A 22,398-nucleotide genomic window follows, 5' to 3' on the forward strand; every position below is an offset into this window, starting at 1 on the left:
AGGTAATATTCGGGTTTAAAAAATTAAAAAAAAACAGTAATATACTTGTGGTGGAGACAACATTCCACCATCTTCTCTTCTTCTTCTTTTCAACCTTCTATGTTGAAATATGTAATCCAGAATACCGTGGGGGTATTCTTGTCCTTTTGGGGTAATTTTATTCTTATGTTATTAAGTTTAAGTCGGCTATGTGGATTTTAGTCCCACATCATCTATTTCAGTCCCTTTGTAACATTCCCCTCTATTATAAATAGAGGGGCTTACCTATCAATGAATCTAAGTCATTCAATTCTCTCATTCTCTCTTTCTGACCCACAATTTTGCTAACATGGTATCAGAGCTGGTCTGATCTCGGTTAGAAAAAGAGAAAAAACCCTACTCCATCTCTCCAATCGACCTCTCCTTCTCTGTCTCTCTCTCTCTCTCGGCTTCTCTTTCTCTGGTTTTCTTCTTCTTCTCCTTGTAAGGGGGCAGCACTAATGAGGTAAAATCCCTGACCAATGATTTAGTTGCTGCCCTCCTCCATTCCATCTACTTTTTTATAGTAAAATACTGCTGGAATCATCTTTGCGATTTGGAATTTTCCAAAATTTGTTGGAGATCGACTTCCTATTACTATTGAAGACTGACCTTCCACCATTGGAGCTCCCTATGCACCCTTCTCCAGCCCCTTTCTACCCTATTCCATTATCCTCATTCCCTATTTCCTTTTTCTCCAAGCTTTAATTAATTCCAGCCACCATACTGTAATCGATCTCAACTTGTCAGGGTTTTACAAATCCCTGACTCCAATCGATTTTGGTGTTTCCTTTTTCAGATGTTGCTGATCTTTTGGGGGTGATTCCCTATTACTACAAGCCCTACTCGGCCTAAGTTTGGACCCTTTCTGATGGCTGGATTTGTTTCTACAGCAAAAATTCCTTAACCTGCCAATTTAGTTGCCTGGCAAAAACCCTGACTTTCAGGTTTCAGATTTTGCTAATTTTTTGAGGGCTGATTACTCCCACTTCAAGGACCAATCAACCTCAATATTGCACCTATCCAAGTTTTTTGAAGACCCCTACCCCAACCGATCTCTTCTTTTCAGGGTTTTCTAAAACCCTGATAAAAATCGATTTGGGCAAGGGATGTTTGCTGCTGTTCGTGTGCTTTGGAGGTAGTTCTAACATTAAAAGAAAACTCTCCTTCATTAGTTCAAGGCTTGAAGAAGGTCCTTTATGCTGGTGTAGTGCTATAATGCTGCCCTCCTCTACTTCTGCAATTTTTTGGAGTCTCACCTCTTTAAAGATCAAGTCTCACTCTTACTGGAGATTGATTGTTCACCTCAAAGGTTCCATTCTAGCAGCCTTGGTCAACATCTATTACATGTCTACATCAGCAATTACAGCCCCCTTTCCCTAAATCGATCTCCATTTCAAGGTTTTCTAAAACCCTAACAACAATCGATTTAAGGGTTAAGGTTTTCCTATCAAGCTCATATTTTGAGGAGAGTCTTATACATATTAGAGGAGTATTCAACCCATATTTCAGCATCATTCATCAGTTATTTTTGGAAAAAATTCAGGTTCATTCTTATGGCTCGATTTTTCCAATTATCAACCTATTTTCCTTGTTCTTATGTGGCTGGCTGCTTCAACTACCTATTGGATCTACTGAGTGATTATCTTATATTTGCTGGTTCTATTGAGCTTTACTACCTACCTTGTTGGTTTTATTGATTGGCTTCTGTAAGCATGACTGGTTGACATGTTGCTGCTGCCTTTATATGGACTACTGCTGCCCTATTATTGAGACTGAGTATCCTACTATTGGAGATCGAATTTCTTTCATTATTGAAGACTCGAATCTACTACCCTGGAGATCAGCTTATTTGGGATTACAACAGTATGTTCCAAGATTATTGGTTGCAACTACGAACCTATTCAGTTATGTGCAGCTTTTTTGGTTCATATCTGGCTTACTTTGAGAGCTTGATCCTAGCCTTATTCACTAATTCAGATCTGATCCAAGTTTTTTGTTGAAGCTTCTTACATCCATTGCTGTCTAGATATCTTCGTCAATTCTATTTAGCATATGGGAGTTTATAGTTTGGAATTTTGCACACTGGTTCTTCCTTGTGTGAAGATCGATCGGTGCCTTCTCCTTCTAAAAATCAGACCTGTTTTTTTATAATTCAGATATGATCATTGGAGATTGGTGCTTTGGAATTAGTTTGATCGATTGAAAAAAGTTGAAGATTACTGTGTTGCATTGTTTTGGTCCATGGTTCATTATCCCATTGCTCTTTTCACTTCACCACCTCCCAAAACATACCTTTGGCATATGCCCATAACCACTTTGGACGATAATGGTATTCTCTAACATGTCATTTCTTCCTTTTCCATTACCCTTAGCACCTTTTTGGAAAATTCTGGAATATTATGCTTTTTCCCTATCACTTACATCATCTCTGTTATGTCCACGTGTACTACTACACGTGAGGGGGAGATTATGTATAGTACTCCTGCAGACATTGTAGAAGCAAAATTTGCAGGAACACTTGGTGCAATACATAGAAGGTCAGAGTTTCAACCATTGCCATTGGGTATCTCCTTTGTTATGGGGGTTGAGTTTGCCGTAAGGGGGAGATTGAAGTATTAAAGTATTGAAGATGTTTGGTTATTTCCTGCCTATATGAGGTTCTAAAGTTGGGTTGATCATTTTTAGTGCCTGATTTATTTGTTTCCGCTGCTTGATGCCCTAGTTGCTTATCTTCAAGATTATCAGTTAGAGATTCATCACTGGACAGCTGTTGAAGATTGGTGAAAGTTTGCTGATCAAGTCTGCCCAAGTTTTGAAGATCTATTTTTCAAGTTCTTGAAGGTTTATTTGGGAACTGCATTCATCTGTCAAGCCGGATTCTGCTGCAACTTAGTTTCTTCCCATTTTGTTCTAGTTGGGCATTAGTACCTTGTATGCGCCAACTTTAGGGGGAGTGTTTGCATTATTATGGAGTTTCTTTTTTTTCTTTTTAGTTCCAGCTGGACCTTCTTTCTTTACTCATTTGTATAATCCAGCTTGAGGGGGAGTGTTGAAATATATAATCCAGAATACCATGGGGTATTCTTCCACGGTATTCTGGTCCTTTTGGGGTAATTTTATTCTTATGGTTATTAAGTTTAAGTCGGCTATGTGGGTTTTAGTCCCACATCGCCTATTTCAGTCCCTTTGTAACTTTCCCCTCTATTATAAATAGAAGGGCTTACCTATCAATGAATCTAAGTCATTCCATTCTCTCATTCTCTCTTTCTGACCCACAATTCTGTCAACATCGTATCAGAGAACACTTTGTTGGTTTGAGAGTCGAGTTACTTCCTTGTTCTTCTTTTCTCCTCTCTTTGGAACCCTAGGTTACAAGGGGGTTCTAAGGAAGGAATCATTGTGTGAAATGTTTGAAAACCTTGCAAGGAACATGAATCAAGACCATGGAGACGCCAAAAGAGGATTTATATAAAGAAATAGGGTTTGGAGCTCATATCAAGCAAACCCAGCTAGGCAACAAGTTACCGCCAGCTTTTTGGTAATTTTTCTTCCTCTTCTTCATCCGGCTAATATTGAAGCTGGAGTTTAGCTCATTTGGATCGCCCTAGGGTGTGTTTGAAACCCACCCATAGTCTTGGTCCATTTTCCTAAGAGTTGTCGCTCCACAACTCTTCTCTCTCTTGGATTTCATGGTACCGCTAGCCTCTGTTTCAGTCTATTTTGCTTGTAAAGATGGTCTATGAGATTTCTCGCTACTTGGTTTTGGTGGGTCGTGTTGTTTGAGCCTCTTGTGTTGCTGTATGAAGTCATTATACCTCGAAATATATGGTTGAGTTGGATTTTGTTGAATTATTTGCCTGGTTTGCTTGCTAGACTGTGATTACTAGTATTTGAAAGGCTTTTTGGGTTGAGCATAGACTCCCCATTTAACTTTGGTTGTTAACTCTACTTTGTGATTGTATTTCTTCTTCATGTCTGGAAGTAGTGACACCACAAAGGTTGTCTCGAGTATTACTTATCCTACTTAGATGGTGTTTGACAACCCAAATACCCAGATTTCCATTCTGAAGTTGGACAATACCAACTACTTGGACTGGGCACATTCTGTGGAGCTTTCCCTCCAGATTAGGTGGAATTTTAGGTATTTTAATGGCACCATCAAAGCCCCCAATCCAACCGACCCAACATATCCAAAATGGGAGACTGGGAATTCTATGGTCATGACTTGGCTGGTCTTCTCTATGAAGCCTGAGATTGGGAGGAGATTTATGCAAAAGGAAACTGCGAAAGATATCTAGGAGTGTTTCCAAGACTTTTGACCATGTTGGTGATTCAGCTAAGGTGTATCAGCTTCTCCAGAAGATTCTTACAATGAAGCAAGCGAATAGAACTGTTTCTGAATTCTATAATACTATGATTGGTCTCTGGGAAGAGTACAATCGTTATAGGGATCTTCAACTATCTAACCCAGAAGATGAAGTCAAGGTTTACCGAACTCTTGAGAAGGAGCGTGTTCTTATTCTTCTTGGTGGCTTGAACCCAGAGTATGAGCCCACCCGTATACAAATCTTGGGCAGATCTCCTCTTCCATCCCTAAATGAGATGTGCAGTTATTTGCAAAGTGAGGAGACTCGGAGGCTAGCCATGGAACCTACTTCCTCCCTTGAGTCATCTACTCTTTCTTCAAGCTTCAAGGGAGATTGGCGTAGTGGTGGCAAAGGCCAAGGGCCACCCCATGGAGATGACAGAGATAGGCCCAAATACAACCATTGTGGGAGACTTGGGCATACTAGAGGGAGGTATTGGACTCTTCATGGCCGTCCTCTTGGTATACATGATGGATCTATTGGTGTGCGTGGTGGCCATAGAGAGGGGAGCTAGAGCATATTCTGTGATGATGGAAATTGATACTCTAGAGTACCCACCTAGCATACAGGCTGATTCTAGCTTACTAAACAGGGAGGATATTGCAACATTTCATAGGGTCATGTCCTAGCTAGGCAGCTCATCTTCTACACCTACAGTGCTAGATTCCTCATCATCTTCAGCTTTAAGCCTCCACATTTGCTCCAACGACAACCCTATCTTGTGTCATTTACTCTGGTGCCACTAGCCACATGACTGGTACGTCCCACTATTATGATTCCTAAACCATTTGTTCTGGTAGGGATAAGGTTCGGGTGGTTGATGGGTCCCTTTCCTAAATTTCTGGTAAGGCCAGTATTCCTGTTGCATCTTCCATTTCTCTTGATTGCGTTATTCATATCCCTAACTTTGCCACTAATCTTTTATAGTTTTATATGTGAGTCACTTAACTAAATCTTTAAATTATTGTCACCTTTTTTTCCTTTTCATTGTCTTTTTCAGGATTTGGTGACAAAGAGGATTATTGGTAGTGGACGTGAGGAGAAAGGGCCCTATCTTCTTGAACCTCAACCACCTTTTTTGCCCACAGCTTTGTCCTATGTGCATGGATGTAGTGATAGTAATTATGTGGATTTTGTAATGTTATGGCATCGGCGTCTTGGCCAACCATCTTTTGTTGTACTGAGGAAACAGTTACCTCATTTATTTTCTTCTTTCTCTTCTTCCCATGTTTTTCAATGTGAACCATGTATGTTTGCCTAACATTGTCGCTCATCTTATCCATATTAGTGTAATAGATCTATTGTTCCTTTTCACATTGTGCATACTGATGTTTAGGGACCATCTCCTACTACCTCTTTATTTGGCTATCGCTACTTTGTTTCATTTCTTGATGACTATTCCTGCACTACTTGGACTGTTCTAATGAAACATAAGAGTGATGTATGTGATGCATTTAAAAATTTTTATCAAATGATTCATACTCGGTTAGAAACTAAAATCAAAATAGTTCGGTCTGATAAAGGGGGGAGTACATGTTTGGTGGCCCTTTCTCTCTCCTCTACCCATTTCCCCTTTTATGCTTTGACATTGGGAAACACAAAGAAGTAGATGTGGCTGATATTGGTGATAATTTAGGTGGTGGTTCTGGCTATGAGAAGGATTATCATCTTATGTACAAGAGAAAGAAAACAAAGCAAAAGAAGACCTGCCAAGAATCCTCCTCATTGGATCTACATCATGAGATACATCTTCCTCAGTTAGGTGATATTCCTTCTCTTCCTTCTGATTTGAACCTTCCTATTGTTGTTAGGGAAGGAAAGAGAGTTTGCACTAATCCTATAGCCCAGTTTGTTTCCTATGATGCTCTCTCTCCTGCAGGTGTTGCTTTTACTGTTGCTTTCTCTTCTGCTTCCATTCCCAACAATGTCACTAAGGCTATGTCTGACCAAAAGTGGAAGCAAGCCATGTCTAAGGAAATGATAGCACTTGAGAAATTATTAGATCTCCACAGGGAAGAATTCCAGTTGGATGCAGGTGGGTCAACACAATAAAGTATTGGTCAAATGGTATGGTTGAGAGGTACAAGGCAAGGTTGGTGACTATTAGGAGACATTTGCTCCTGTGGCTAAGCACAATTCTATACGGGTTTTCTTATCATTGGCAACCCTGGTCTTTGTATCAATTGGATGTGAAGAATGCCTTCCTCCTCAGTGACTTGGAAGAGCAAGTGTACATGCAAACCCCACCCAGTTTCAAGCTCCCTTCAGCTGAAGGGAAACTATGTCTTCTCAAGAAGGCACTATATGGTCTCAAACAATCCCCAAAGGCATGGTTTGAGCGGTTCAGACATGTTATTTTGAAGAATGGGTATACCCAGAGTCAAGTTGATCACACCTTATTTACCAGGCGAGGTAATGGCACCATTACAACTCTAATTGTCTATGTTGATGGCATAGTAGTGACTGGAGATCATAGGACTGAAATAGCTAGGTTGAAGACATATCTGGCCCAGCAATTTGAAATCAAGGATCTGGGACCCTTAAAAGTATTTCTTGGGAATTGATGTGTCAAGGTCCAAGAAAGGAATCGACATATGTCAAAGAAAGTTTGTCCTCGACCTGTTGAAAGAAACAAGGATGTTAGGCACCCTATTATTACATAAACTCTTATACTCCAGCTTGAGGGGGAGTATAAGAGTTTATTTAATAAGGGTACTTTAGGAACTAGTTAGTTGACTAGTTACCTTATGTTATAATTTTCCTTTTTTACTTTTTACCTCCCTAGGGAGGTGTATGTAATTCGCTTCTTATTATTAGTGAAGTAATATAAGTATGGTGGAGACAACACTCCACCATCTTCTCTTTTCTTCTCCTCTTCTTCTTCTACTTCTTTTTCAACCTTCTACTTCCATCTTCCTCCTTGCCCTTTTACATTCTTTAACTTCCAACTATCACTTCGTGCAGGGTGCTTTTATGAAGAGGCTCATTGAGACTCCGTTCATCTTTTTTGCTGATCAGCTTGGTGATATATTTACCAACCTTTTGTTTGGTCCAGCATTCAGGAGAGGTTGGTCCAAGCTGGGCATCGCTGACTTGTATGCTCCAGCTTGAGGGAAAATGTTAAAATTGTACTGTGGGGGTACAACTTTTATGTACCATGGTGGTTCCACAATAGGGGGAGTGTCTCTATCATGGTATATTTGCTTTATGTTTTGATTGTTAGTAGGAGTTAGTTGTCAGTAGTTTGTTTTAAGTAGGTCCCTTGGTCAGACAAGGTTTCCCATTTAGACTATAATTATATGTTAGACAGATTATAAATAAAAGGAATAGCCCACAATAGATCTCTAAGCTGAGCCTATCATGTATCAGCAACACTCCTGTCATCTTCTTCTTCTTGCTCTCTAGCCTTCACATCTTATTGGGTGGCTATTGGTTTGTATTCTGTTACACTGCTGATGTCGATTACTCCTAGTCGAACTAGGACAGTTCAAATCCAGTCAAACTAGTATCGAATGACTGATTAAATACAGATTTAATATGCCCGACAGAATCTCAGTTTATGATATTGAATTCAAGTAAAACAGATTAGTAATTAAATAGAATTCAAAATTATCAAGAATCAAATCCCACTTGTAGTAGGACTGTAGTAACCAAGCAGTAGAACCAGAGTTTGGACTCAAAATATTACTTTAATGTACTGTCGACAGATACTTTATGAAACCAGAATTAAAATCAAACCTCCTTGGGAATTATTATTTTAGGTTTGTTAACGAGGACCTCTATTATAATATTTTATCCCAAAAAATCAGAAATTTTGGAGCATGTGTTGAGCATAAGCAATGTAACAATCTTGAAAAGAATGCCAGAGCAAGAGGAAATCCATAGAACCATTGGAAATTAATTATTTTAGTTTTGTTAATGAGGACCTCTATTACAATATTTTATCCCAGAAAATCAGAAATTTAGGAGCATGTGTTGAGCATAAGGACTGTAACAATCTTAAAAGGAATGCTGGAGCAAGACGAAATCCATAGCAAGTGAAAATTTATCTTCCAGAATGAGAACACAAGACATTAAGTGTACCAGTAACACTCCTAAAATTAAAATCAGATAACCCCTTTCCAGATGAATTTTGCCATATTGCTTCCAACGCTGGGATAATAGGCAAAACATCAGTCCCACTAGCAAGGAAGCCCAGCCTGGTGAAATCATTTGCCATCTCAACATAGTCCTCATTTACAGCGTGGACAACAGCATCAATCAAAATCTGCTTATTTTGCTGAAAAAAGAATAGCAGAAAAGTTAGATGTTGAACAGCCTTCTTGCAAATCATTTGCAATACTGATTCGAAAGCCTGCATGAGACAACCTTTATTAGAAGTAAAGAGCGCCCCCAATCCCCCCCCCCCCACACCCTATAAAAAAGGAACATCCAAATGAATGCTATTGACATTTTTCTCTTGCAGATTCCTGGAATTGCTTATTTAACAAGAGAATAAATAATCCGCAATATAATATTAATTGGAAGGAGAGCTGCATAAAATAAATCTTAACAAATATCATATTTCCATGACGTTTTATCTCTTGCAGATCTTTGAAATTGTTTATTCTATACCCTATGATCCCAACATGTTTTTTGTTTAATGTTACTCCTACCTTAAGAGGTCACTCTATGTTGGATAGATGAGTCCATGAGGCTTCCTTGTTCTCATTTCATACTTTAAAAAGGTTTAGTTGGTTAAGAGTGTTTTTTTTTTTTTTTTTAAGAAACTAACTGACATATCTGGAAACAGCCTCTCTGCAAAAGCAGGGGTAAGGCTGTGTACACTATGACCATCATGCAGTGGGTACGCCCTTTTTTTAGAATCTAGCTGGCCAATAGGTAGATGGATATACAAGTATACATGTATGCTACCTCAAGGGGCCATGTACAAAAGCAGGTAAAGAGTAAGGGGCCAAGTAGTTGGTTGAGAGTCTTATTAGGTTCTAATTTTAGAATAGTTTATGTCGTTTTTTTCTAGGCCTAACTTTTAGAAGTTACACCTCAGTTAGATTACATGAATTCAGCTTCATTAACCAACAAGTTTGAGATCCTTTGAACCTGAGCAGTGTCACAGCCCATAAGACCAATTTACCCCTGGAAACTCAACACTCTTCTTCTCTTGTAGATCACCCACCATAACCTGTCCGGCATAACCAAACCACCAGATTACCTCCAAATTGTGACCGAGCGCCCTTTTAACCCATTAGATGGCTCGATCCACACCTGGCCCTATTGAAGGGCGTACCCAGTGCACGAGGCTCCCACCTGATGCAAATTTATCACCAAACTGGGTTTCTTTGCTTAGAAAATAAGTCTAGGGTTGGGTTGTATACATGTTGGGCCTTTGATCCTACGGGTTTTCAATGTAATAGGCCACTTTTATGGGCCTAAACTATGGGTAATTAGGTTGCATATGGGATTAGTTGTTTTAGTTTCATACTTAGTTTTATTTTGGTGTTTTTGTTCATAAATTGAACCGGTTCAACCAATGATTCAATTTACATGATTTTAGTAGTTTTCTTTGAAGTGGTTAGTGGGGCTGGATTAGGACTCTGTTTTGAGTCTATTTCAGTTTCCTAGTCAGTTTAAGTTACCTAATAGGTTAAGGATTTGGTTAGGCCTTTCCTTTTTAGTGTAGGAGTCTATTTTTTATTCTTTTATATAAGGTTGTAATGGGGGCATGTATTGAAGACGAATTTTTATATTAATAAAAAGCTTTTGTTGCTCCTCTTCTCCAGCGAAGATTTTTGTCTTGTGTTTGATCAAGGCTGGCGGGATCAGTGTTTGATCTGTTTGACACATTGCGGTGGGAAGCCCGGGTGGTTCGTTGGTGGGATTGGTGTTTGATCCAATCAACACCTTGCGGTGTGAAGCCCGGGTGGTTCTTTTGAAGCTCTCTTTCCAGTTCTTTGAAGATCTCCTTCAGTTCTAGTCAAAAATTCAATTTTTATTTAAGTTCCTCCATCAACAAGCTGCTGCCAATAATTTTCTGCCATTACAAGTAAGTTAGAGGCATCCCTATCCCGTCCTTCTTCTTCTAATCCTCTAAACCACCAAACCCTAAAATTCGCTCCATCACTAGACAACATTCCCATAACCTAAATTCTGCCCAGACCAAACCAGACAGCAAAATCCCTCCTTTTTTAGATCAAACTCTCCACCCCTGCCCCTATAGGACTCTATCCAAACCCTAACCCCATCTTCACACTCTAAACCCTAGATCCCCCTCGTTTCCTCTTTTCTAAAACTCGAAACCCTAAACCTAAGTTGCTGCCCATTCAAATTTACACACTTCCGTCCATCAAAACATCTCAAGACCTTCACTGATAGACTTCCCTACCTTGACTTGACATAACCTTAACATCAAACCCTAACCCTAATTTCACCAAAAACCCTATTTTGACCTAGCCGTTTCACCTGTTCATAACAGATCCTGGTTTACTGGCTCCTAGTTGGTCTTCTACCAATTTAGGACTACATTACCGCCACTACGGGGTCTAGGGAGGGTCATAATGTACCCAGCCTTACCCTGTTTTGCAGAGACTCGAACCCGTGACCACTTGGGCCTTATATAGGTAATGGGAAATTCTACATTGGACAGATCATCCCTGTGTATGCTTTTTGCTAATGATCTTGTTTTGGTGGACAAAACAAAAGTAGGGATAAATGCAATGTTGGAATTGCAGAGATCAACCTTGGAATAAAATGTTTTAAGATAAACAGAACAAAAACAAAGTATATGGTGTGTAACTTCAGTAACAATAGGACTGAAAGTGATATGGTTAAAATTGATGATAGGGAGATACCGCAAAGTGAAAATTTTATGTGCCTAGGTTCAATTATAAATAAATGAGAAATAAAGGATGATGTTGGACAAAGAATTAAAATAATGTGGATGAACTAGAGGGGTGCGTCCAAAGTGTTGTGTCATCGATGTATTCCTTTAAAACTCAGAAGAAAAATTGTATCAAATAGTTAGTTATACAACCAGTAATGATGTATGGAACTCAATATGGGGCAGTAAAGAAACAACATATAAACATGTTGTAGCTGAAATGAGGATGTTAAGATCGATGAATGGTAATGTTGGAATATGTAATCCAGAATACCGTGGGGGTATTCTGGTCTTTTTGGGGTAGTTTTATTCTTCTTATGTTATTAAGTGTAAATGGGCTATGTGGGTTTTAGTCCCACATCGCCTAGTTTAGTCTCTTTGTAATTTCCCCTCTATTTAGAATAGAGGAGCTTACCTGTCAATGAATACAACACATTATTTTCTCTCATTCTCTCTTTCTAACCCACGATTCTGCCAACATGGTATCAGAGCTGGTCTGATCTCGGTTAGAAAAAGAGAAAAAACCCTACTCCATCTCTCCAATCGACCTCTCCTTCTTCTCTCTCTCTCTCTCGGCTTCTCTTTCTCTTGTTTTCTTCTTCTTCTCCTTGTAAGGGGGCAGCACTAATGAGGTAAAATCCCTGACCAATGATTTAGTTGCTGCCCTCCTCCATTCTATCTACTTTTTTACAGTAAAATACTGCTGGAATCATCTTTGCGATTTGGGGTTTTCCAGAATTTTTTGGACATCAACTTCCTATTACTATTGAAGGCTGACCTTCCACCATTGGAGCTCCCTATGCACCCTTCTCCAGCCTCTTTCTACCCTATTCCATTATCCTCATTCCTTATTTCCTTTTTCTCTAAGCTTTAATTAATTCCAGCCACCATACCCTATTCGATCTCAACTTGTTAGGGTTTTTCAAAACCCTGACTCCAATCGATTTTGATGTTTCCTTTTTCAGATGCAGCTGATCTTTTGGGGGTGATTCCCTATTACTACAAGCCCTACTCGACCTAAGTTTGGACCCTTTCTGATGGCTGGATTTGTTTCTACAGCAAAAATTCCTTAACCTGCTAATTTGGTTACCTGCCAAAAACCCTGACTTTCAGGTTTCTGTTTTTCCTAATTTTTGGAAGGCTGATTACTCCCACTTCAAGGACCAATCGACCTCAATATTGCACCTATCCAAGTTTTTTGAAGACCCCTACCCCAATCGATCTCTTCTTTTCAGGGTTTTCTAAAACCCTGATAAAAATCGATTTGGGCTAAGGATGTTTGCTGCTGTTCGAGTGCTTTGGAGGTGGTTCTAACATTAAAAGATAACTCTCCTTCATCAGTTCAAGGCTTGAAGAAGGTCCTTTATGCTGGTGTAGTGCTATAATGCTGCCCTCCACTACTTCTGCGATTTTTTGGAGTCTCACCTCTTTAAAGATCAAGTCCCACTCTTAATGGAGATTGATTGTTCACCTCAGAGGTTCCATTCTAGCAGCCTTGGCCAACATCTATTACATGTCTACATCAGCAATTACAGCCCCCTTTCCCTAAATCGATCTCAATTTCAGGGTTTTCTAAAACCCTGACAATAATCGATTTTAGGGTTAGGGTTTTCCTATCAAGCTCATATTTTGAGGAGAGTCTTATACATATCAGAGGAGTATTCAACCCATATTTCAGCATCATTCATCAGTTATTTTTGGAAAAAATTCAGGTTCATTCTTATGGCTCGATTTTTTCCAATTATCAACCTATTTTCCTTGTTCTTATGTGGCTGGCTGCTTCAACTACCTATTGGATCTACTGAGTGATTATCTTATGTTTGCTGGTTCTATTGAGCTTTACTACCTACCTTGTTGGTTCTATTGATTGGTTTCTGTAAGCATGACTGGTTGGCATGTTACTGCTGCCTTTATGTGGACTACTGCTACCCTATTATTGAGACTGAGTATCCTACTATTGGAGATCGAATTTCTTTCATTATTGAAGACTCGAATCTACTACCGTGGAGATCAGTTTATTTGGGATTACAACAATGTGTTCCAAGGTTATTGGTTACAACTACGAACCTATTCAGTTATGTGAAGCTTTTTTGGTTCATATCTGGCTTACTTTGAGAGCTTGATCCTAGCCTTATTCACTAATTCAGATCTGATCCAAGTTTCTTGTTGAAGCTTCTTACATCCAATGCTGTCCAGATATCTTCGTCAATTCTATTTAGCATGTGGGAGTTTATAGTTTGGAATTTTGCATACTGGTTCTTCCTTGTGTGAAGATCGATCAAGTTTTTGAAGAATGGTGCCTTCTCCTTCTAAAAATCAGACCTGTTTTTTTTTATAATTCAGATCTGATCATTGGAGATTGGTGTTTTGGAATTAGTTTGATCGATTGAAAAAGGTTGAAGATTACTGTGTTGCATTGTTTTTGTCCATGGTTCATTTTCCCATTGCTCTTTTCACTTCACCACCTCCCAAAACATACCTTTGGCATATACCCATAACCCCTTTGGAAGTTAATGGTATTCTCTAATTTGCCATTTCTTCTTTTTCCATTACCCTTAGCACCTCTTGGAAAATTCTGGAATATTATGTTTTTGCCCCATCTCTTACATCATCTCTGTTATGTCCACGTGTACTACACGTGAGGGGGGGGATTATGTACAGTACACCTGCAGACATTGTAGAAGTAGAACTTGCAGAAACACTTGGTGCAAAACATAGAAGATCAGAGTTTTCACCATTGCCAATAGTTGTTGGGTTGAGTTTGCCGTAAGGAGGAGATTGAAGTATTAAAGTATTGAAGATGTTTGGTTATTGCCTGCCTATATGAGGTTCTACAGTTGGGTTGATTTTTTCCGCTGCTTGATTCATCTACTTGCTGCCCTAGTTGCTTATCTTCAAGATTATTAGTCAGAGATTCATCACTAGACAGCCATTAAAGATTGGTGAAAGTTTGCTGCTTAAGTCTACCCAGGTTTTGAAGACCTATTTTTTTCAAGTTCTTGAAGGTTTATTTGGGAGCTGCATTCATCTGTCAAGCTGGATTTTGCTACAACTTTGTTTTTTCCCTTTTTTTGTTCAAGTTGGGCATTAGTATCTTGTATGCGCCAACTTGAGGGGGAGTGTTAGCATTATTAGGAGTTATTTTTTCTTTAGTTCAAGCTGGATCTTCTTTCTTTGCTTATTTGTATAATCCAGCTTGAGGGGGAGTGTTGGAATATGTAATCCAGAATACCGTGGGGCTATTCTGGTCTTTTTGGGGTAGTTTTATTCTTCTTATGTTAGTAAGTGTAAGTGGGCTATGTGGGTTTTAGTCTCACATCGCCTAGTTTAGTCTCTTTGTAATTTCCCCTCTATTTATAATAGAGGGGCTTACCTATCAATGAATATAACACATTATTTTCTCTCATTCTCTCTTTCTAACCCACGATTCTGCCAACAGGTAACACTAGAAAAGATAAATTAAGGAATGAACAAATTAGAGTTAATTTAAGACTAGCTCTGATACATGACAAGTTGCTAGAAAGTCATTTGAGGTGGAATGGCCATGTGCAATGGAGGCCTTTGAATGCTCCAGTACCGAGAGATGATTTGATTCAAATTGAAGAAGCTAAAAGAGCTAGGGGTAGGCCTAAAATGACTCTAGGAGAAGTGGTGAGGAAAGACATGCATAGCTAAGGACTAGTAACAAGTATGGCATTGAATAGAGCTGATTGGAGATAAAAGATTCATGTAGCTGACCCATTTCGTTGGGATAAGGCTGAGTTGAGTTGAGTTGAGTTGAGTACATATCCTCCCTGTGTCCAGTCTATGGATCCATTGGACTTCAATCCTAAGTCCACATCAATCAACCCATACATCATCCAAAAATGGACAACATTTTTGTATATAATTTGAGGTCCATGGACCTTTAAAAAGAATATCTCAAGTTAGCCATTACCTGGCTGAGGACAGCAACATTCCCAAAGTCCACATATGCAATACGACCGTCACGCATAGCAAAGATATTTCCAGGATGTGGATCTCCATGAAAAAATCCGAACTCTAGTAATTGTCGCAAGGCAGCACTCACTCCAATGGTCAAAAAACCATTTACGTCAATGCCTGCTTCTTTTATAGCCTGTGGTGCATGCAATTTGATTTAAGAAAATAAAATAGAAAGAAGGAATTATCCCAGAGAGAAGAAAACAAACTTTCAATATATAAAAATTGATACTCCATGAGATTGAATTCAAGGAGAAATAGTATACCAAAAAACAGATGCATGCCACCATCTATTTTGACATCCTAACCTGTGGATTAGTGCACCGAATACCATCAATCCATTCCATCACTAAAACATGTGGACCTGAAAGCTTTTTATAAACCCGAGGAATCTTGACAGTTGGATCATTCTTGAAGTTCTCCAGAAAATCCTCAATATTTCTAGCCTCCTAATAGAGCAACATCAGAAGTAATTAAAAATTGTAAAGAAAAAACTGAAACTACAAAAAAATCTACCATAATACCCACTTTGCTTGAAATTGAGACTCGTTTATTAAGTTCTTGCACATAAACAAGCCTATAGAGCCAAGAGGCACCTTTTAATTATATACACACCAAATTATAACTTAGCTTTCAATAACTCAAACAATAAACTTTGCACTGTAACGTAAATTATTGGCCATGTTTCCAGAAAGTTACCAAGGTATAATCAAGTTCCTCTAGAAGCTTCTCACCAAATTCATCAACTATGAGCTCTGCATTGCATCCCAATTTCTGTAGACTGATTCCATTCAAGAAGGAAGCAAGAGTACGAAACAAGAAAAGATCCCGGTAGATTATAGGTTCTATCCCAGGCCTTTGCACCTGCAAAGTAACAAAAAGAAATCGTGATCAAGGGTTCCATGAGTACCATTCAAGACCCATTACTTGAAGCTGAAAATATCAAATGATTGTCCTAATAAATTAGATGTGATTACATTTAACACAATGCGTAGTTTGTACAAACCATTACAGAAACAAATGATATTTGATTAAAAATATCAACTCTATAAGAAATAATTACATGTCCTGACCATAGACCTTTGAACCGTCCGTGTGATGATTTCCTTGGTTGATTTACAAAAGCTGTTCAAAACCCACCAGCTGATGCATCAGCTGCAGATTCTTGCCCATCAGCTTCTTCTTGGTTTTCTTGATTTGTTTTATTCCTTGATTAGTTCAAGAAGCAATTATGTTGAGCCCTTCCATCTACATATAGCGTGACAATCAGATAAGCACTAACCAGTGCCTGCATTGATCAAGAGATGAGGAGAGAATACGGGAGAAAACGGAAGCTGGTCAATAAGGAGTTGTGTTATCCTAATCAACAGCTTAAATATATATTATGATCATAATAATGTAGTTGATTCATGGTACAAAATTTCGCGATATATCAGCATAATTTCACTTGGGCCGAGACGAGATGTGAAGGCGAAACCAAAAAGGACAAAATTTCTACGATATTTCGTAATTTTCGGCACATTTCGGCGATATACCGAAATATCGCCGAAATGTTACAAAACACCTCACGTGACTCATTAAAGAGGCCTTATAAATACCATATTTCGCCAGCTAAAGGTTGAAATATCAACCGAGAGCTGGGCAGAAGCTGTTTTTGGGGTTTTTTCTTTGTTTTCTACTCTTCCAACTTGGATTCTAAGCATCTTCGAACTTGTTCTTCATCTTCTTCGACGGATCATCGCCAAAAACACGTCGGAAACTCCTCCTAGCAATGATTTATGAATTATGTCTCATGAGTTTTAATTAGTTTGTTTAAATTTCTTTTATGGCTTTGACTGCCTAATCAATGTGTATTTAACTATTTATACATTAGGGTCGGCGACCGTATACTGTCAATCAAGGGTGCAAGCCCAAAACACCACTTTGAGTTCATTTTTTTGCAATTTTATGGTTTAAATGTGAATATTTAGCTTAAATAAGGGTGTCCATGAAGTATCAGGCCTAAATATGGCCAAATACCCACCGAGATGGACCCCCGAAATATTGCAGAAAAAATGAAATATTTCGGCCAAATTTCGGATATTTCGGGTATCTCAGTAGGCCCGAGATACCGATATATCACGAAATATAGTACTATGAGCTGATTACAAGAATCCCCTCAACATATGAGTATTTACTCATATGCCCCTGAATCATAAGAACTGTTGTAATACAGGTACAAGGGTAGAACCATCATAAGGGTATTTGTTAGAACCGTAGGGTTATACTAGTAATTATTTTTTATTTTTTCTATTATGTGGTGTTTAGTCCCACATTGCTAATTTTTATTTTTCTCCTTTCTATTCAATATTATAAATAGAAGAGCTTTGGATGGTCATAAACCATACAAGCATTATTCAGCCAGGTCCATTAAGCCAAACAACTGCAGGATTAAGCCTTCTCTAGGGGACGAGGAGCGCCCAATTTTTGGGGAGTACAGAAGCCCTCTCACCCAGCGCTTAATACTGTCAACAATAGCACTTGCTGCCCGCATACTTTCCCCATTTCTTCTATTATTCCTTTCCTTTCAGAGCTCCCAAACAACTAGGGAAGGTAAGAGCCCCATAATACAGGCACTAAGGCTGCTACTACCTGCCAGCCCATGCCAAAAGGTGATCCAACTTCTGATGTCCTGAGATGGCAGCAACACAACATCAAAGACACGAAAGAAGAAGCCCCAAACCTTCGCCACCGTACCTCCTGAAAGAAGGCAATGATTTGTGGTCTCCTGTCTGGGGCACCCGCAACACTTGCACTTCGATGCCAGGGGGATGCCAACTGACATTAACGACTCATCAGTTGGAATTCTTCCATTGAGCAGCTGCCAAGTAAAAAAGCCTATCTTCATGGGGAGAGACTGGTTCAAGATCCATCTAGCATAAGGAACCTCAGGCGACCTGCATCGTACCTCATTCCAGGCCGACTTAGCAGTGAAACACCCATCGCTAGCGACAGTCCACACCATAACGTCGTCCGTACCTGACATTGCAAAACCACCTTGAACTATGCTCTGCCTGACCTCATCCGAGTCAATCCGGTTCAGTAAATCCAGCCTCCAAGAGCCAACCTCATCAACCGCATCCTTGCCGAGCAGGTCTGAGTCAACCTCGAGGGCATTGTCCACATAATCAATCAGCGGGCCCACCACCACCCAATTATCAGGCCAGAATGAGATATCCCCAGAGCCTACCAACCATCGGGACTTGTCCAGTATGAAGTCCTTAAAGGCTAGAGTACTTCTCCAAGATGCAAGCCTATCCCACCCAACCTACCTAGGGCCACATGAACCCCTTTGAAGATCTTTGCCCCGAAGAAGGCACTCCAAAGCGAACTGTCAGATATGACCCTCCAAAAGCCTTTGAGCCTTAGAGAAAGCCCAAAGTCCTCCAACAAACTAATCCCCAAACCCTCTTCTTCCACCGGCCTGCAAATCTTCTGCCATCTCACCCAATGCCTGCGCTTACCCCACTGTGAATTCCCCCACAAGAAATCAGCAAAGATGCTATAGATTCGCCGTAGGACAGTCTTAGGCAGCTCCAAGGTGGCCAGAATATGAATGGGGATAGAGGTAAGGACATGCTTAACAAGAGTCACACGACCCCCACCAAATAAGAGTTTCCCTTTCCAACCCGCCACCTTGTTCCTAATTTTTCCAATCAGGTCATCAGAGAAGAAATATTTAAGTCTCCCAGCATAGAGAGGAGCACCCAAATAGGTAATAGGTAACTCCTTTCTTGCAAAGCCAGTCACCGTCCCCACCATTCGAGCCCTTGCCCTGAGGTCTTCTTACCCAGCACAAAGTAGCTTTTTTGTCTATTCACCAGCTCCCCCGAAAAGCTTTCGTATCTGCTAATAAAACCCAAGATTTGCTTCAAAGAGTTCCTCAAACCCCTAGTAAAAATAATGGTATCATCTGCAAATCAGCAATGGGAGATTCCAGGACACCCTCTGGACAACAGGAAATAAGATGCCCACCCTTCTGAAAAAAGACTTTTGAGACCTCTGCTTAGCACTTCCTCTGCCAAAATGAAAAGGGCAGGTGATAACGGATCCCCTCGTCTCACACCCCCTGTAGACTTGAAGAAACCCGAAGCATGGCCTCCTAGAACAATAGAAAACCAGCAGTTCTCTAAAGTCTTCCTGATTAGTCCAATCCAAGCATCTACAAAGCCAAATTTAAATAGGACCGCATACAAGAACTTCCACTCCAGACGGTCGTAAGCCTTAGCCATATCCAGCTTGAGGATCACATTCCCACCCCAAGCCTTCCTGTTTAACTCCCGAGCTACCTCTTGGACCATGAAAATATTGTCATGGATGCACCAGCCCTGCACAAAAGCACCCTGCTCTTCTGCAACCAAGGAGGGGAGGAGCACAGTTAAACAAAAAGCAAAAATTTTGGCAATTATATTGTAAGAAAAGTTGCAGACGCTAATGGGCCGCAAGTCAAACATTACCTCAGAGCTTTCCTTTTTAGGAATGAGCACCAGGTTGGCAGAGGTGAAACTCCTCGGAAGATTGCCCTCCTCAAAGAAATCCTTAATTGCCGCCCAGACATCACCACCAACAACCTCCTAGCAAGCCGTGAAAAAATGCCCAGAGAAGCCATCGGGACCCGGCACGCTGTCACACGACAAGGAGAAAACCGCTGTCCTCACCTCCTCCACAGAGGGAGGAGTCAACAGAGAGGGGTTGTCTGCTTCTGTAACAACACTAGGGATGTGAGACAACAGCTCCTCATTAACCAAGCACCCCTAAGTGGTGAAGATGTCCGAGAAATGGCTCACCGCCGTCGCTTGCAGCCCATCGCGGTCAGTGATCCACGAGCCATCCCTAGCTTTGATTTTCGGAATACCATACTGCTTTCTTCTAACACTGACAATGGATTGAAAAAATTTAGTATTTTGATCTCCCTCCTTCAACCATATAACCCTGGACTTTTGCCTCCAGAAAATCTCCTCCTACAATAGAACCTCCTCCAACCTTTTCTTGGCTTCCACAAGGGCCCCCATAGACACGGTGTCACCAAGGTGGTCATTGGCCGCCTCCGCCCTGCTAACCGTATCCTCAGCATCCCTGACCCTCTGGTGAATATTGCCAAACATCTCCCTATTCCACTCCCGTAGAGCACACCGCAAGCGTGTAAGCTTAGAAAACAAAACATAAAGAGGGGAACCGGAAACAGGCAACCCCCACTGGCTTTTGATAAACTCTTGAAAGTCTGGATGTGATAGCCACATCTGTTGGAACTTGAATGCCAAAAAGAAAAGGGCACTAGGATCGGAAGCAGAGAACCACAAGGGTGCATGATCCGAACACACCTGGGGAACGCCGAAAGCCAAGCCAAGTTTACCAAAAATCTATCCAGCCTGCTTTCTTATTTTGCTTTGTCTTCTTCATTTCATTCTTTTCTATCTACTGTTGAGACTTATCCACTTCCCAAGTCTGTGATAGAGGTATTGTCTAGTCCTGGCTGGAGGACAGCTATGGAAGAAGAATTACAAGTGTTAACGATGAATGATATTTGGGAATTGTACCGCTGCCCCAAGGAAAAACAGAAATTCATAGTTCGAGAACTCGCCAAGTTTCTCGGTTTTTGGAAAAGCCAAGACAAGACTGCTTGCGAGTCTCAAAAGTGCAATATCTCGGTGAGATCTCGGTGAGATCTTGGCAAGATCTCGGATCTCGGTTTCGACCTTTTTTTAACCCACCTACCACTTAAATACCTTACCTAACTTGACAAAACTTGATATATCTTGGCGAGATCTCAGCTCTCGGGTCCAGATCTCGGGTTGACCCAAAGTTGAGGCTTCGAGTTGGAAAAAAAAAATGCACCACCTCGGTGAGATCTCAACTTGCCTCGGTTTTACCAAGAGCCAAGTTGGTACCGAGACCCGAGATTTAGTACCTTGCTGCAATTGGTTGTTGATGGGTATGCAATGAAAGTAAATCCAGATGGTTCTCTTGCCCATTTGAAGGCAAGACTTGTTGCTAAAGGATATCACAGGTGCATGGCGTAGATTATTTAGACACCGTCTCACCTGTTGCCAAGCTTACCTTTGTTCGAATTCTGATTTCTCTTGCAGCAACGTCTCACTGGTCTTTATTTCAGCTTGATGTCAAGAATGCGTTCTTACATGGTACTCTGCAGGAGGAGGTCTATGTGGAGTAACCACCAGGGTTTGTTGCTCAGGGGGAGTCTGGACTGGTGTGTAGAGTAAAAAAGTCATTGTATGGACTAAAACAGTCCCCCTGTGCGTGGATTGGCAGATTTACTGAAGTTGTTCTTGCTTTTAGCCTGTCAAGGTGCGGAAGTGACTAAGCGTTCTTTCATAGACAGTCAGGTACAGGGATGATTTTTCTGATTTTGTATGTTCATGATATCATCATCACGAGTGATGATTCCGTTGTTATAGCTGAGTTGAAGTCGTATCTTCAATAGAAGTTTCAAACTAAAGACTTGGAGAGGTTGAAATATTTTTGGGACTTGAAGTGGCTCAATCCCAGAAGGGAGTGTTTCTGTCACAACGAAATTATGTGTTGGACCTACTTACTGAGACAAGAATGCTCGGTTCTAAGCCAGTTGACTCACCAATGGATCAGAATGTGAAACTTGTTGCTGAAGAATGAGATGCTCTCGATGACCCAGAGAGATATAGGAGATTGGTAGGTAAGCTGAACTACTTGACGATTACCCGACCCGACATTGCCTTTCCAGTTAGTGTGGTGAGTCAATTCCTTTCTTCTCCTCGGACCTCTCATTGGGATGCAGTTGTTCTTCTATGATATCTTAAAAAGGCTCTAGGTAGAGGAATTGTGTATCGAGATCATGGTCATAGTAGAATTGAAGGGTTTTCAGATGTAGATTGGGCAGGATCTCCAACTGACAGGAGATCGACTACTGGATACTGCACTTTTGTTGGAGGAAATTTGGTGTCATGGAAGAGCAAAAAGCAAAGTATGGTGGCTCGTTCCAATGCTGAGTCAATATATAGAGCTATGGCACATTTAACATGTGAATTAATGTGGATACAGCAACTATTGTCTGAGTTCGGATTCAAGACTTCAATTCCCATGCATTTATGGTGTGATAATCAGGCATCAATTCATATT

The 22,398-nt window shown here is 40.4% G+C and overlaps 1 protein-coding gene across 1 annotated transcript in view; it reads right to left on the minus strand.

Annotated features, from left to right (window-relative positions):
* Positions 1 to 19,047, minus strand: part of LOC122647305 (protein ACTIVITY OF BC1 COMPLEX KINASE 1, chloroplastic-like) — a 66,846-nt gene extending 47,799 nt beyond the window's left edge. Inside the window, exons 1-6 of the mRNA XM_043840724.1 lie at positions 18,558 to 19,047; positions 18,194 to 18,471; positions 15,946 to 16,125; positions 15,555 to 15,695; positions 15,203 to 15,382; positions 8,472 to 8,667 (exon numbers count right to left, since the gene is read on the minus strand). Coding sequence (XP_043696659.1) covers positions 8,472 to 8,667; positions 15,203 to 15,382; positions 15,555 to 15,695; positions 15,946 to 16,125; positions 18,194 to 18,471; positions 18,558 to 19,047 — 1,465 coding nt within the window. The remainder of the gene's footprint in view (positions 1 to 8,471; positions 8,668 to 15,202; positions 15,383 to 15,554; positions 15,696 to 15,945; positions 16,126 to 18,193; positions 18,472 to 18,557) is intronic.
* Between the last annotated feature and the right edge of the window lie 3,351 nt (positions 19,048 to 22,398).

Source organism: Telopea speciosissima, unplaced genomic scaffold, assembly GCF_018873765.1.
Source record: "Telopea speciosissima isolate NSW1024214 ecotype Mountain lineage unplaced genomic scaffold, Tspe_v1 Tspe_v1.0020, whole genome shotgun sequence".
Lineage (NCBI taxonomy): Eukaryota > Viridiplantae > Streptophyta > Magnoliopsida > Proteales > Proteaceae > Telopea > Telopea speciosissima.